The sequence below is a fragment of the Manis javanica genome, chromosome 8, assembly GCF_040802235.1.
Source record: "Manis javanica isolate MJ-LG chromosome 8, MJ_LKY, whole genome shotgun sequence".
NCBI lineage: Eukaryota > Metazoa > Chordata > Mammalia > Pholidota > Manidae > Manis > Manis javanica.
In genome coordinates, this window is record NC_133163.1 from 21,346,511 (window position 1) to 21,358,914 (window position 12,404).

General features: G+C 39.3%; 1 protein-coding gene across 1 annotated transcript in view; it reads right to left on the minus strand.

The window, feature by feature from the left end:
• Positions 1 to 925: 925 nt before the first annotated feature.
• Positions 926 to 12,404, minus strand: part of LOC108384765 (thyrotropin receptor) — a 117,478-nt gene continuing 105,999 nt past the window's right edge. Inside the window, exons 7-9 of the mRNA XM_073242023.1 lie at positions 11,861 to 11,929; positions 1,382 to 1,459; positions 926 to 1,234 (exon numbers count right to left, since the gene is read on the minus strand). Coding sequence (XP_073098124.1) covers positions 1,108 to 1,234; positions 1,382 to 1,459; positions 11,861 to 11,929 — 274 coding nt within the window. The 3' untranslated portion in view covers positions 926 to 1,107. The remainder of the gene's footprint in view (positions 1,235 to 1,381; positions 1,460 to 11,860; positions 11,930 to 12,404) is intronic.

The following is a 12,404-nucleotide window of genomic DNA, read 5'->3' on the forward strand; positions in this document are numbered from 1 at the left end:
AAGTTTTCATTTTCATATTTTATATACATGGATTTTAAACCCATTGCAACTCCTAATTTGAAAGATTTTAAAATAGGTTAAAATTCAAATTCTGAGTTTAACAAGACAGAAATCACATTTACCATTCTCATCAGGAAAATGACGTAACATGGAAATATTTCCAAATAAGTGTTTCTAAAGGCTCTTTCCAAGGCACAAATATCTTGAGAAAAGCAACAACTTTCCTCATTCATTGGTGAAATAGCACCTTTATCTTGAAAGAGCAATTAATGTCATTAAACAATATCTTCCAGGTTAAAAACAAAATCACAGGAAAGGTCAACACATTTTTTTTCCCACTTGTCTTTTTGTAAAAAGTACTTTTTAAGTATTTTTCCATGAGTTAGCAATGAACAGCCACGTGGTATAGTGGGTTTCAGGGTCACTCTGCCCTCTTACAGAGAGCCTGTGTGTTAAGAATATAAGGTCATAAACCTCTTAACTGAATTCATTAAATCTGAAAGTGAAGTAAAGTTGTTAAAGGTGAAAAAGTGAGGGCATAATCCATCCTCTGCTGGATTATGCCACCCCCAGGGACAGCAGTCTTCTGTGTATAAAACTTAATGTGTTCTTATTTTTGGAAACATAAATATAAATAAGACCTCAGTAGGTCTTTTTGCCTTTCATAGGTTGTCTTATGTTTCTTCTGGGGTGTTGTGTTCCACTTTGGCAAAGACTTGACTATTTTTATGTGGTTCTAAACCAAGGCAAAACCAAGGGGATGGAGAAAAGGGTGCTGATAAAGAGGCTTGAGGGAGACAGCACAGACAGACCTTGATCACCAAGGACATGTGAAGTCTAAATCAGAGGAAATGCACACATAGGTATTTTTTTTCATGCTGTTTTTAAAAATGTTTACATCCTATGTTTTCCAGTGATCATAAGATTTTCAAGATATGAATCAAACTATTTATATTCTTCCTTCTCCATGCTGGACATTGTGCAGTGCACATTCACATACATTTTCTCTGCAAAGACTAGATGCTTCCCACCTCCTTGTAGACTCATGTCTCTGAATTTTGCAAACAGCAGCTGCTCAGAAATAATCTGTTTTTTTGTTTTTGTTTTCTATGAGAGGGCCTGTGTGAATGTCCACAGCCAGGTGACTGCCTGATCAGGCATCAGGATGGGCTGGTTCCCTGTGGGTGGGGCCTTCTGAGGCTCAAAAAGCAAGAACTTTCTTCCAAGCAGTAGCCTGTATAGCTGGGCAGAAAAGTACTAGCAGAAGCTTTTGTTCAAGACAACAGCATTCCCTACCTACGAACAACAGCTGCTCCTCTTAATGCCCCACTTCCTTCCAGAAAACAACAACAACAAATATTCTTTTGCTTGTCTTACTCACAGCAAGGTTGGTCCACTGTATACTCCTCCAAATGCATCTTTGTCAATAACTGTCAGGTATTTATTCTTGTTCAGGTAACTACAGAGACAGAGAGAGAGAGAATGGATTAGGAGAGGCTAAGCGAATTAATATAAATACCAAAATAAAATGTGAGCATGGTCTTCTCTGGTTTTTAACTGGTTTTTAAGAATTTGGAAAGTACCTTACTTTCTTCTGTCTCAAGCATTCAAAACATTCTAGGTATCAATTGTGCAAGTTTTACACATATTAATTTTGGCAGAAGTCTTTGAAAGGGAACATGTTTATGATCTAGTCTGCATATCTAGATTTTTTTTAAATTGCTGGATTCCCTATTTATCTGGCAGTGGCAATTGTGTTTATCAATCCTTTTCAATACCCATTGATATAAATTTGTTTCCCAATATTGATTAATATTCCCATTTACTTTTGAAGATGGGGCTTAAAACAAGAGGGAAATGAAAGTGGGAAAGGTGATGTGTGGTATGGGGACAGTCAGAGATTCAGATCTTTTCTTTTGGTAGGAATTGCCAGATTCAGGAAACGAAAATACAGTATGATCAGATAAAAAAATGAGTACTTTTTTAGCATAAGTAAATTCCCCATGTAATTTTTGAAACATTCTTATAGTAAAAAGTTATTGTTTATCTGAAATTAAAATTTAACTGAGCGGCCTGTAGTTTCTCTGATAACCCTATTTTGGAGTCACAGGTTACTCAGACAAGATTATGGAGTATACCTTTCATAAAAGGGGTTTGATGGATACATTAATCTTTCCATTTTGAAAACACATTAGGCAAATGAGAGTAAAATATTTTTGAAATTCAAATCACAAAGTGATTCTGTAACATAAAGTCACCTCCAAATAGATAAAAGCTTCCAAGAATATTTGAAGTTGGCTTTTTTCCCCCTAGGTTGTTTAGAGAACAAAATGATCTAACAAAAAAACTAAGCACATATATATCCTTGTTATAAATTATCTCAATTCACGCATATTTAGAATAACTCACCACATAGCCTAGTCAACTTAGGAGTTAGTGAGAAGTAACCTGTTGATGCAAAATGAATACAACAGAGACTCTTAGGAGGCCTGCTTAGTTACAGATCATGCGTCCATCATTCTATTTACTGTGTTTGCTCTTCATGATAGAAAGTTCGCAAGGATGAGGGCTAATTATAACAGTGTGACATGAAGACTTCCAGTCAGAAGGATCTTCTGCAAAGAATTCCTCACAGAGGAATTTGGTTAATTAGCTGCCTCTCTCTTCCTCTGCATCAGTCGAGGAAAGGGACAGGGGCCTCATCTGCGGTGACCTGAGGAGAGACAGCCTGTGCTGCTCAGAGGGCAAAGGCAGGAGCCACGCTCTCATGAGCTTCCTGCCCCCAGCCGCACCTGGCCCGCAGCTCTGCCCTGCTCCAGTCCTTGGTAGAGGGCGGAGCTTAGAATAAGAAGGGGCAGCCCCAGAGCCAGAGATGGGAGTCTGCTGGAGCAGCTGAGAGAGTTTTTCCAGCCACCAATGAAGACTCTTTCTCCTGGGCAGGGAGGGGTTAACCAAATGAAAAGTAAATGACTCAGACTCTGCACAGTGAGGTCTCCTAAAGTGGTATAAATTTCATGTTTCTTTTGTCTTTTTTCTCAAATTGAGATTGAAAACTACCTAATCTAAAGTAGGCACCACCCATTCTCCTCATAGCACTCTATTTCCTTCCTGGCATCATCACGATCTGTAATTATCTTATTTGTTTGCTTGTCTCCCCAGTCAGAATATAAGCTCTTTGTCTTATTTGTTGCTGTTTCACTAAAGCCAAGTTCAGTACCTCCATACCTGTCTATTGAATGCATTTGTAACTGAATGAATTTTTAAAAAATCAATACATCTCTCCTCCAAAATAGTGAGGTGAGGGATGCTATACTCTTAGGGTGACACATGTGATTGCATTAAGGAAAAAGCAATGGAGAATGAAAGAACAGAAGACTTAGTGTATGGTGTGGAGACCAATTGACTTTCTTGATGACAGGGCAGCTGGTTTACAAATACCACAACAATATGGCCCAGACATGGCCTCTTCAGGCAGTGACAGGACACCAAGCTTCCAGGGCATTGTTCAACTTGAAATGGAGGGGGTCAGTTAATCTCACATATGTACAGTCCCAACTAAGAGGCCACTGCAGCCAAGCTGTGCCTTCTGGATGACTGGCTATTATGTAAGGCTCTCAATCCTGGCTTCGTTTGATTATCATCTGACTCTCCTTCAACCCACTGTGTCCATGGAATTCTTGCGGTCAGTGATAGCTACAGTGGGCAAGAACCACCTTGGAAAAACAAGAACTGGAGAGAAGATCTTGAACAGCATGATTTTATAAAAAAGACAACTAAGCTCCGCGTAAGTGCCGCACTGGCCCATGCCTCTTTCTATTCTTTGGACCATGTAACTTGCAGATCACATTTTGTTCTCAGACTGCTGAAAATCAAGTAGGGACTGGGTTGAGCTCATCTCAGTTTTTCCCCCTCATCTCCGGCTGCTGCAAGTGAAAATCGGCTTGCTCTAATCATTAGAAATTATTGTAAAACTAAATAATTGCTTGTCCAATTCTGCAGTGTTTTCATCTGATATTCAATATGCCCCCAAGGATAAGGAGGCTGGTTGATAAGTAGTGCAGTTTACCAGAAACACTGCACAAGATTTCAAACTAAGAAAGCCAGCCAGAGTCCAGCAGAGGAGAAGGCGAATGGAGAGGCGGGCAGCCAACTGGAATGGAGATGAACTGAGTCTTGGGGTAGGCTGTGTTCTTTTAACACCAACAGGGCTGTTTGGGCACTTCAAATCTTAGAAGTAATCAGGTGTTTAAAAATTAAATTGTGCTTTGCCTTGAGCAGTTTGGAGGGCTGCCTTATTATTGCAGATTGATAATGCCATGAAGCTTTTAACCTTGGGTTCAGGTTGCTGATTTTACCTTCCATCTGAAGCTAAGGGGTTGGGGTAGTGAAATATATCAGTAGAAGCCTTAATACCCAGGAAGAAAATGTTTCCATCAGCCTCATTTATCATAAAATATTACTGGCAATGTCAGTCTAGTCAAACTGATTCCTTGACAATGATTTATTCTGATTCATCTAGAACCCCCTTTCTGTAAACCAGCTTGGGTAAATCAATCACCAATCTTGGTAGGCTATATGGTAACCTACTCCAGACAATGATTACTTTGTAGTGCGGAATGTGATAATTTAAACTATCTTTTGTAGGGACAAGATGAACCTAAATGCACTTAAAAGAGAATAGAAGGTCTTGAAGTCAGGAATCAAAGAAGGATTTTTTGAAAGTTATACTTACTAAATACAAATACTGGAAGGGTTTAGGATAAAAGAACTGGCATCTCCTTTAAAAATAAAAGACATTGCTACACGGTTGTATTCAGCGTCTTTTCAACACTCCACTGTGTTGAGCACTTAATGCCTCTTTGGGAACTCTTTGAAGAAATGAAGTTCTTCCTAGAAAAGGTATGTCAGATTTTGTATACGGGGAGAAGGGGAGCTGAGAAGCCCTTCCCTGTTTTAAATGCTATGTGTCTCACTGTTAAGGAAGAACCTGATGGTCAGAAAAATGAAATGGTGGGGAGTGAGGTGGGGAAGAGTACCCAGTCGACAAGCTCAGTATTACAGATACACTATTATGGCTCAGCTCCTTCCCCCTCAGATTCATCCTTGGCACATAGCAACCATTCAGTAAAAACATGCTGGCCGAATAAGTGGATGTCCAGTTACCGTGTAACTCCTAGCTGGAGGCACCCTCTAGATCATGTTTAGATGAGGAAGTGACCTATATCAGAGTGAGGAGTATGGCATTGTGGTAAGGAACGGTGTGGTTGATGCTGAGCTTCACTCTCTGGGGAGTTTTAAGAGACGCAGTTCAGCTTCAAGAAGGAATTTCAGCCAGCATTTTCATATTCCCTTTAGGGGAAACTTGAGCTGGCACCTGTTTTTGTTGTGAGACTCTCATGGAAACACTTCTCATAGTGTTTCCTTCTCATAGCATTGGTTATGAAAATTAAAGGTAACCCCTACCCAGTCTTCATTGCTCCTTGGAATCCTTTTGGTAGCAGAAATCAGGATACCTGTCTGTAAACAGTAACAGGTGAGAAAATGCTCAAGGCTTCCATAGGCAGAGGTAAAAGCTAGTCTCGGAGCATATCCTACAGGCTGTTCAAAGTTACTCCGTGAGAAATAATCACCTGCTTAATTCTGTAATCATCTCTATCATCATCTTTTCCCAGTGCTCCAAACTGCAGTGTTTTGCTTCTGCTCAGCTAATGTGTGATGCTAATTAGCCTATGAATTACGTTGACTTCTCTGTTCATAATGATTAATGTTTTGGTAGTTATTAGCACATCAAATTGGAATTTTTTTTCCTGCCAAAATGTTTACCATCAGATAGTAGTTCCTAGAATTGGACAATAGAAAATGCAAGATAGAGATTTCGGCATTCTGAGACAAGCAGCATATCCTCACGCCACATGTGTGCAGAGAGGATGGAAAAGAGGTTCCCAAGAATGAATGTGATTTAACTTGTGACTGAGAGCAGTTTAACTTCTGAGCAAGGGAGCCTCGTATTATTATTAATTTCACAACTAAGTGATGACATGTGCTAGGTTCCACATGAAATCACAGTGCCCAGTGCTTTCACATATCTGCCATAATTTTCATGAACTTTTAACTAATTACCCGATTGCTGCTGAGGCATCAGTGCTTGTTCTCAATGTGGAATTTTTTCAACTTGGCTGCAATTGTCTCCTTTAGTTACACTAAAAAATTAGGTCTAAATGAGGTCAAATCTGCTAAATCAGTAAGTTGACAGGTGGCAGATGATGGGGAATAATTGCTCTTTTGGTTGACATATTGCTTAAATTAGAACCTAAAGATATTTGAACACACTTATGGAGACTTTCTAAATTACTAACATGCTATGTGCAATTTTTGAGCTTGGTTAATATAATGACAGGATACTGATGTGTTTACATTAGGGATAAAATTAGGTAAAATTGTAATTAGCATTAAGACAAGAGGCAACATACTTATATTGAAATAACCATGTTGTGAATACTATTTCTTTTTACTATGGAAACTTGACCTCTGTTATCTCCATCATCAGCTCAACCCTTATCTTCCTCTAGCCCTAGGTCTCCTTATCATGATCATCACCTTGATTTTACCTTGGATTTACAGGGTACCTTTTACTGAAGTGCTTAAATCTAAGAAAAAATAAATTCTCATCAACCAGGAATCAGGAACTTAAGGTAAAATGATGGATAGACAGAACATTGTTTTATATTAGGAGCAAAGTTTCAAGTTTGGATTCAAAATACAGATTGAAAAAAAAGATCTTTGTTCTATTTTGATTGGATGTGAACTTTCAAACCCTAAAATATTTTTGTCCAGATACTTCTTATCTTTATCCCATGTTTGCCCTTTAATCTTTACAAGGAATTAGGAGAAATAGACTACGTATTTCATCACACAATGGTGGTCCTCACTGAATACCTTCATCTAGACTAGTGGTTCATAAACTATGACATCTGGTTAAATCCTACCTGCTGCCTGCTTTTGTAAATAAAGTTTCATTGGAACCCAGCTACGCTTACTTGTTTATGTATTATCTGTGGCTGCTTTCACATTACAATGGCAGAATTGAGTAGCTACAACTGAGATTGTATGACCCATAAAGCCTAAAATATTTGTTACCTGGCCCATTCCAGAAAAAGTTTGTTGATCTCTGATGTAGACTTATAAAAATCAAGAAACAAATGATTCTCACTTAAGCAGTATTTCTACATTTGTTAAACTTTTCCAGTTAGCTTTAATATTTCCCATAAAAATGTAAGAAACTGTGGTGAAATTGGTGCAATGGTTTCTTTCCTATGTTTCAGGGGATAGTGATAATGACTAGAACAGACTGCAATTCAGGGAGCCAGTGAATTAAAATCCATTGTCTCTAACAGAATAATTCTCTTCCATCAGCCAAGCCTCTCACAGAGCCCATGATACAGTGTGAGGAGAAAGCTGGTGGGAAGGTAGAGGGAGTCTTCCTCTGCACTCTCCTAGGTTTAATTTCAGAAGACTTCCAGATGATCTGAAACTCTTACTGGCTCTTAGATTCTCCACAGCCACCTCTAGAATAAACCTTGTTAGATTTACTTGCCTTCCAACAAGCTGGTATAACAAATGATTCTTCCAAAAAGTGTTCTGTGGAAGACCAGTCTGGAGAGATGCTCCTGGAACCACGAGCTCCCTGGGAAGCTCGGCACACTGTATCCACCTCCTGGGTACCAGTAATTCAGACTGTTCTTCTAAAAGACCCAAGGAGGCTACCTGTATACTTTGTTTAACTTTGTCGGGCAAGAACAGCTTTTTAAAAGTAACACCCATTAATTTATCATGAAAAGAGAATTCAAGGATCATAGTTTGAGCCGTGCACCTTGTATCCCCATCTCTTCTCTTACTACTGGGAGAAGCTGGGAAAAGCTGGGATAGAAATTATTGTTTCTTTGTTAGTTTGTCCATCCTTCAATAGAAAATGTCCCTAAACTCCTTTGATATTCTTCAGTTGATTTTATGACTAAAGCATAAAATAATAGGCTATTGCACCTCCACTGAAATCCTTAGTGTAACAGTCTCATGATTATAGATTCACTTTGGAAAGCTCTTTTAGTCTTTGTGGTTCTTGAAAAACATGATCAAAAGGCCAATCATGAGCAGGTATGAGGTATTTTGAAGCAAAATGGTCAACATACATAGCCTAACTTCAACCCAATTCTTTGAATTTAATAGCATGTTGCCATGCCAACCTTTTCATCAAGATGTCCTCAGACCTCGTGTGGACGCTTGCTGTGTTGGTGAACTTGCAGCACTGGTAACTTTGTGTGACTGTTCTCTGAAACTTCTACTGGCTGTGCCTTGAGACTTGAATGGCCTCTTTTCTCTCACATGAGTCCATTCTTCCAAGATGCAAAATCTTTTAGCCTCTGTATTTTGTGTCTTTAATAGACTGAGCCAAGAAGTGTAAACATTCTCCTGAGCTAAGAAACAAGCAACGGAGACCAGAGGAGTTGCGTGTCCCAGCTTTGGTGGTGGCTAGGGGCTCAGCAATGTTGAATCCCAGCAGGGCACAGGGAAAAGAGTCTTGAAACAGGATTTTATTTTATTTGGCTTGGCCACTAGGCATTTCTATCAAATTTAAAGAGCCACATTTTTAAAAAGTGGAGAAAACAAAACAAAATTGTGTGTTCACTTTGTTTGTAAAACCTATCTATGCTCCCTTCATATGTAAAGTGTGACCGTTGGACAAGAAGAGTGATAGCATACTCCGCAGCAGTGGTTCTTGAGTTTTGCTTTACACTGGACTCACCTGGGGAGATGTTTAAATCCCCATGCCCGGGCTACATGCAGACCAATTAAACCAGAATGTCTGCTGGTAAAACCTAGGCATCAGTGCTCCCAAATCTCTTCAGTTGATTCCAACTTGCAGTCAATATTGAGAACCACGCTCTAGATCTTAAAGTCTGAATTTTATTCCCCAAATCTCTGTCCTTAAGAGATGATAACTAAGAGTGATTGGGGGTAATTCTAATGAGTAAATAAGGCAGGACAAAGAAGCAAATAATTTAAAGCATAAGTCATACTCTTGGTCCTTAAAATCCTTTGCTTGTGGAAAAATACCATTTTAGAAATGAATTATCCTATGCAAGGTCGATTTCTGGTTCCTTTTCTCATCCAGCATTCCGGAAGGGCAGTTTTGGCTCATGGAAGAGTGAGCTGGACACCCTGAACTCAGGAGCCATGTTACCAGCTCTGGTCTTCCTGGTTGTTGTCTCACTACTCCTCCCGCCCTGGCTAATGTGCTTCTCTGTTGCCTTACTGCTAACAGCTTGATGCTCCCAAAGTCTAGAACAGCACGATAGTCTTCTGAAATCTTTGTACCCTAAGTATCTACAAACTGCCTTAATTATTTTAAGGAGATCCAATTCCTTACTTCATTCATAGAAAATTTGAACTGGGGAGATCATTTTCCTAAGGGTCATGGCTTTCTGGAATAGTTGAATCAAAGAGGAAAATATTTGGTTAGAATCATGTACTATTAAAATCGAAAGCTAGTAATTTAAGAAAACATCTGATAAATCTAGAGAAAATCATGCTTATGTCTTCCAGCAAGGAAGGCAATGTTACTGTATATTTAGTGTTCAGTTATTTTCAGTCTGAAATGCATACTTTGGATTGGGTAGAACTCTCCCTGGTGTACGTTGATCCTTATACTGCTGCCCTCAATTTGAACCCACTGGAATGTGTCTTAGTGTGAGCAGGAGAACATAGCTTTTGTTTATCTTTGTATGTGCCAGTTCATAGCACAGTATCTGGCTTATTGTAGGTGTTAAGAAAATATTTTGGAAAATAAATGAAGGATTATTTGAGATTTGTATGTTTAAGAAGGAAGTAGGGCTTCTCTAGTAGTGTATGTAAATTTGATGTCTAGGTATTCATGTTACTCTATTGAGTCTTTCTAGATGTCCCCTATAGTTAGGTACTTAAAAATGATTAATATCAACCTGAATGAGACCACAGCTGGACAATCTAGAGAAAGGTACTCTAATCTTCATTTGATACAGACTACTAGGAAACCCAAAAGCCTGGCAAAGATTGACACCCCACTTCAGAGAGAACTCGGAAAGCCATGCTGGTATATAATGACTTCAAAACTTAGTAACATTTATTCTTTAAAAATGGAATGACATCAGAACCCACTACCACAGACTCTGAAACCAGAACAAGACCACCACGTAATCAACGTGGTTTTGTTTGTTTGTTTGTTTGTTTGTTTTGTATCCAGGGCCCCTACACATGGCGGTTCACTTTGTCTCCCTCACCCAGCTGAGTTGGGGTCTATGGACCAGGAGCATCAACATCCCCTATGAGCTTGTTAGAGATGCAGAATCCTGGGGCTCCCCCAGATCCACTTAATCAGGTTCTGCATTTTAACAAGATCCCTCAGATGGTCTATATGCTCAATAAAGCTTGAGAAGTACCAACACAACAGATCTGGAAGCACAGGCCTTCAGATTTTGCAACGATCATTTCCAGAATATAAAATAACTACATAGGAAATGTTTCAAGGAAAAAAAAGAATCGCAAAAACGAACAAGCAACAAGACAGTCAAAAATGAGCGGACGTATTGTTTTAAAAAAGCAAATTGAACATCTGGAATGAAAAAATAGTTTAAAAATACTCAATAAAATGTTATAAAACAAACACGAAAATTTGTTGTTTGTTGCTTCAGCTGGCTGTTACCCACAGTGGTTATTTTCCTTCTTCTATGTGTTATTTTTTTTAACTAAACTCATATTTGATTGATCTTAATCTTTAAAAATCTGGGAGTTCGTGTTGGGAGTCTTCCCTTTGTAGAGGTTTGCATTCGTTTCTGCCAGGAATCAGAAGGTAGTACTAGCGTGCTACCACTCCAGCTCCTGTCCAGTTTCCCTGGTTTTATCCAGGAGTCTCCGGCTTACATCACTGCCTCTGCTTTTTCACGGCACTAAACCTAACCTCCCAGCACCACTGATGCTGGCAGCTGCCTCTACAGGAGCTCCACCCTCCGTAAGCACCCACCACTTGGTTACGGCTCCTGGTTTGTTAGTTTTTCTTTCCTGTCTTGGAGCTAGGACATACAATGTATTTTTTTAAATGTCTGATCTGGTTGTTTTGTGGGAGGTGTGCCCTCCAGATCAGCTAGTCCATTGAACTGTGGGAATTGACTCTGCTAAGGCTATTTTTCATAGATTAGATACTAGCTTTAAACACACAACATTTTTGCTGAAGTAGACCACAAACTCTTAGACACGAGTAAGCCCTGGCACGGATACTAGAGACCACAAAGACCTGATAAAAAAGCACAACAAAGGCAGAACCGTATGTTCATGGCTATCATTTTGCCAACATCCTGTTGTAGGCATTGTTTATGTTTGAAGAAGGCAAAAGCTGGTTATGGCTTTTTGGCTGTTTCTGAATGAATCAAATATAAATTGACACCTTTCCTGAAAACATGTCAGAAAAAAAGATAAACCTTACTTTCTGAACAAACTTAATTCAATACACCCCTCTCCTTCACATACCTAGTAGATGAATATCTCCACACACACACACCTCTACAGGATAACTGAAGGGGACACCATGGTTCTCCATTTTATCGAGGATAAAAGCTTTGGGATTTGGAACTGGAGTCAGTGTAAATGTCCACTAAGGCAGGCTCTTGCCAAGTTCCTTAATATCTCCAAGTCTTGGTCACACTAACTTTGGGGTTGAGGGATGCCCTGATAGAACCTGTCTCTAGCAGGATTCTGGCCTGTGGGATGGAACTTCTTGGGGGGGTGGGAGTGTGGGACAGGACAGTGGTTTCCATGGCTTCCTTTGACTTACACAGCATCCAGCTTCGTTCCATTGAAAGCACGCCCTTCAACTGAAGTAAAGCCGTTGTTGTATAGTTTCCTACAATCAACAGAGAGAGGAGAAGTCAGTGACCTACAAGAAGTGGTGCTAGCCCTTTTCTGAGGGTTGGGCTTCATTTCTTCATCAGAAATGAGCTCAAAGGTTCTTACGTCCCACACATGAGCCCCACAAGCGAACTTTCCACTGTGTCTTGTTTAGGACACAGAATATTTCCCAGTTTGAATCCCCATTCTCCAGAATTAGCTCCTACTTACTTTAAGCTGTTTCTCAAAAGCAGATTCCCTTTGAGAAACAAAGATTTACCACCACTGAGGATTCTTAAAAAATGTTCTACATACACTCAAAAAACGGGGTTGTCAATGTCAATAATGGAGGAATGACTGCAGTTTCTTAAGATGGAAACTTTTAAAGATATTATTCATCTGAATGCATAGATTTTATATTTTTCTATTTAAAATGTTATTTCACGTTTGTATTTTATATTTTATCCCTGGGGCTTTTCATCAATTAAATA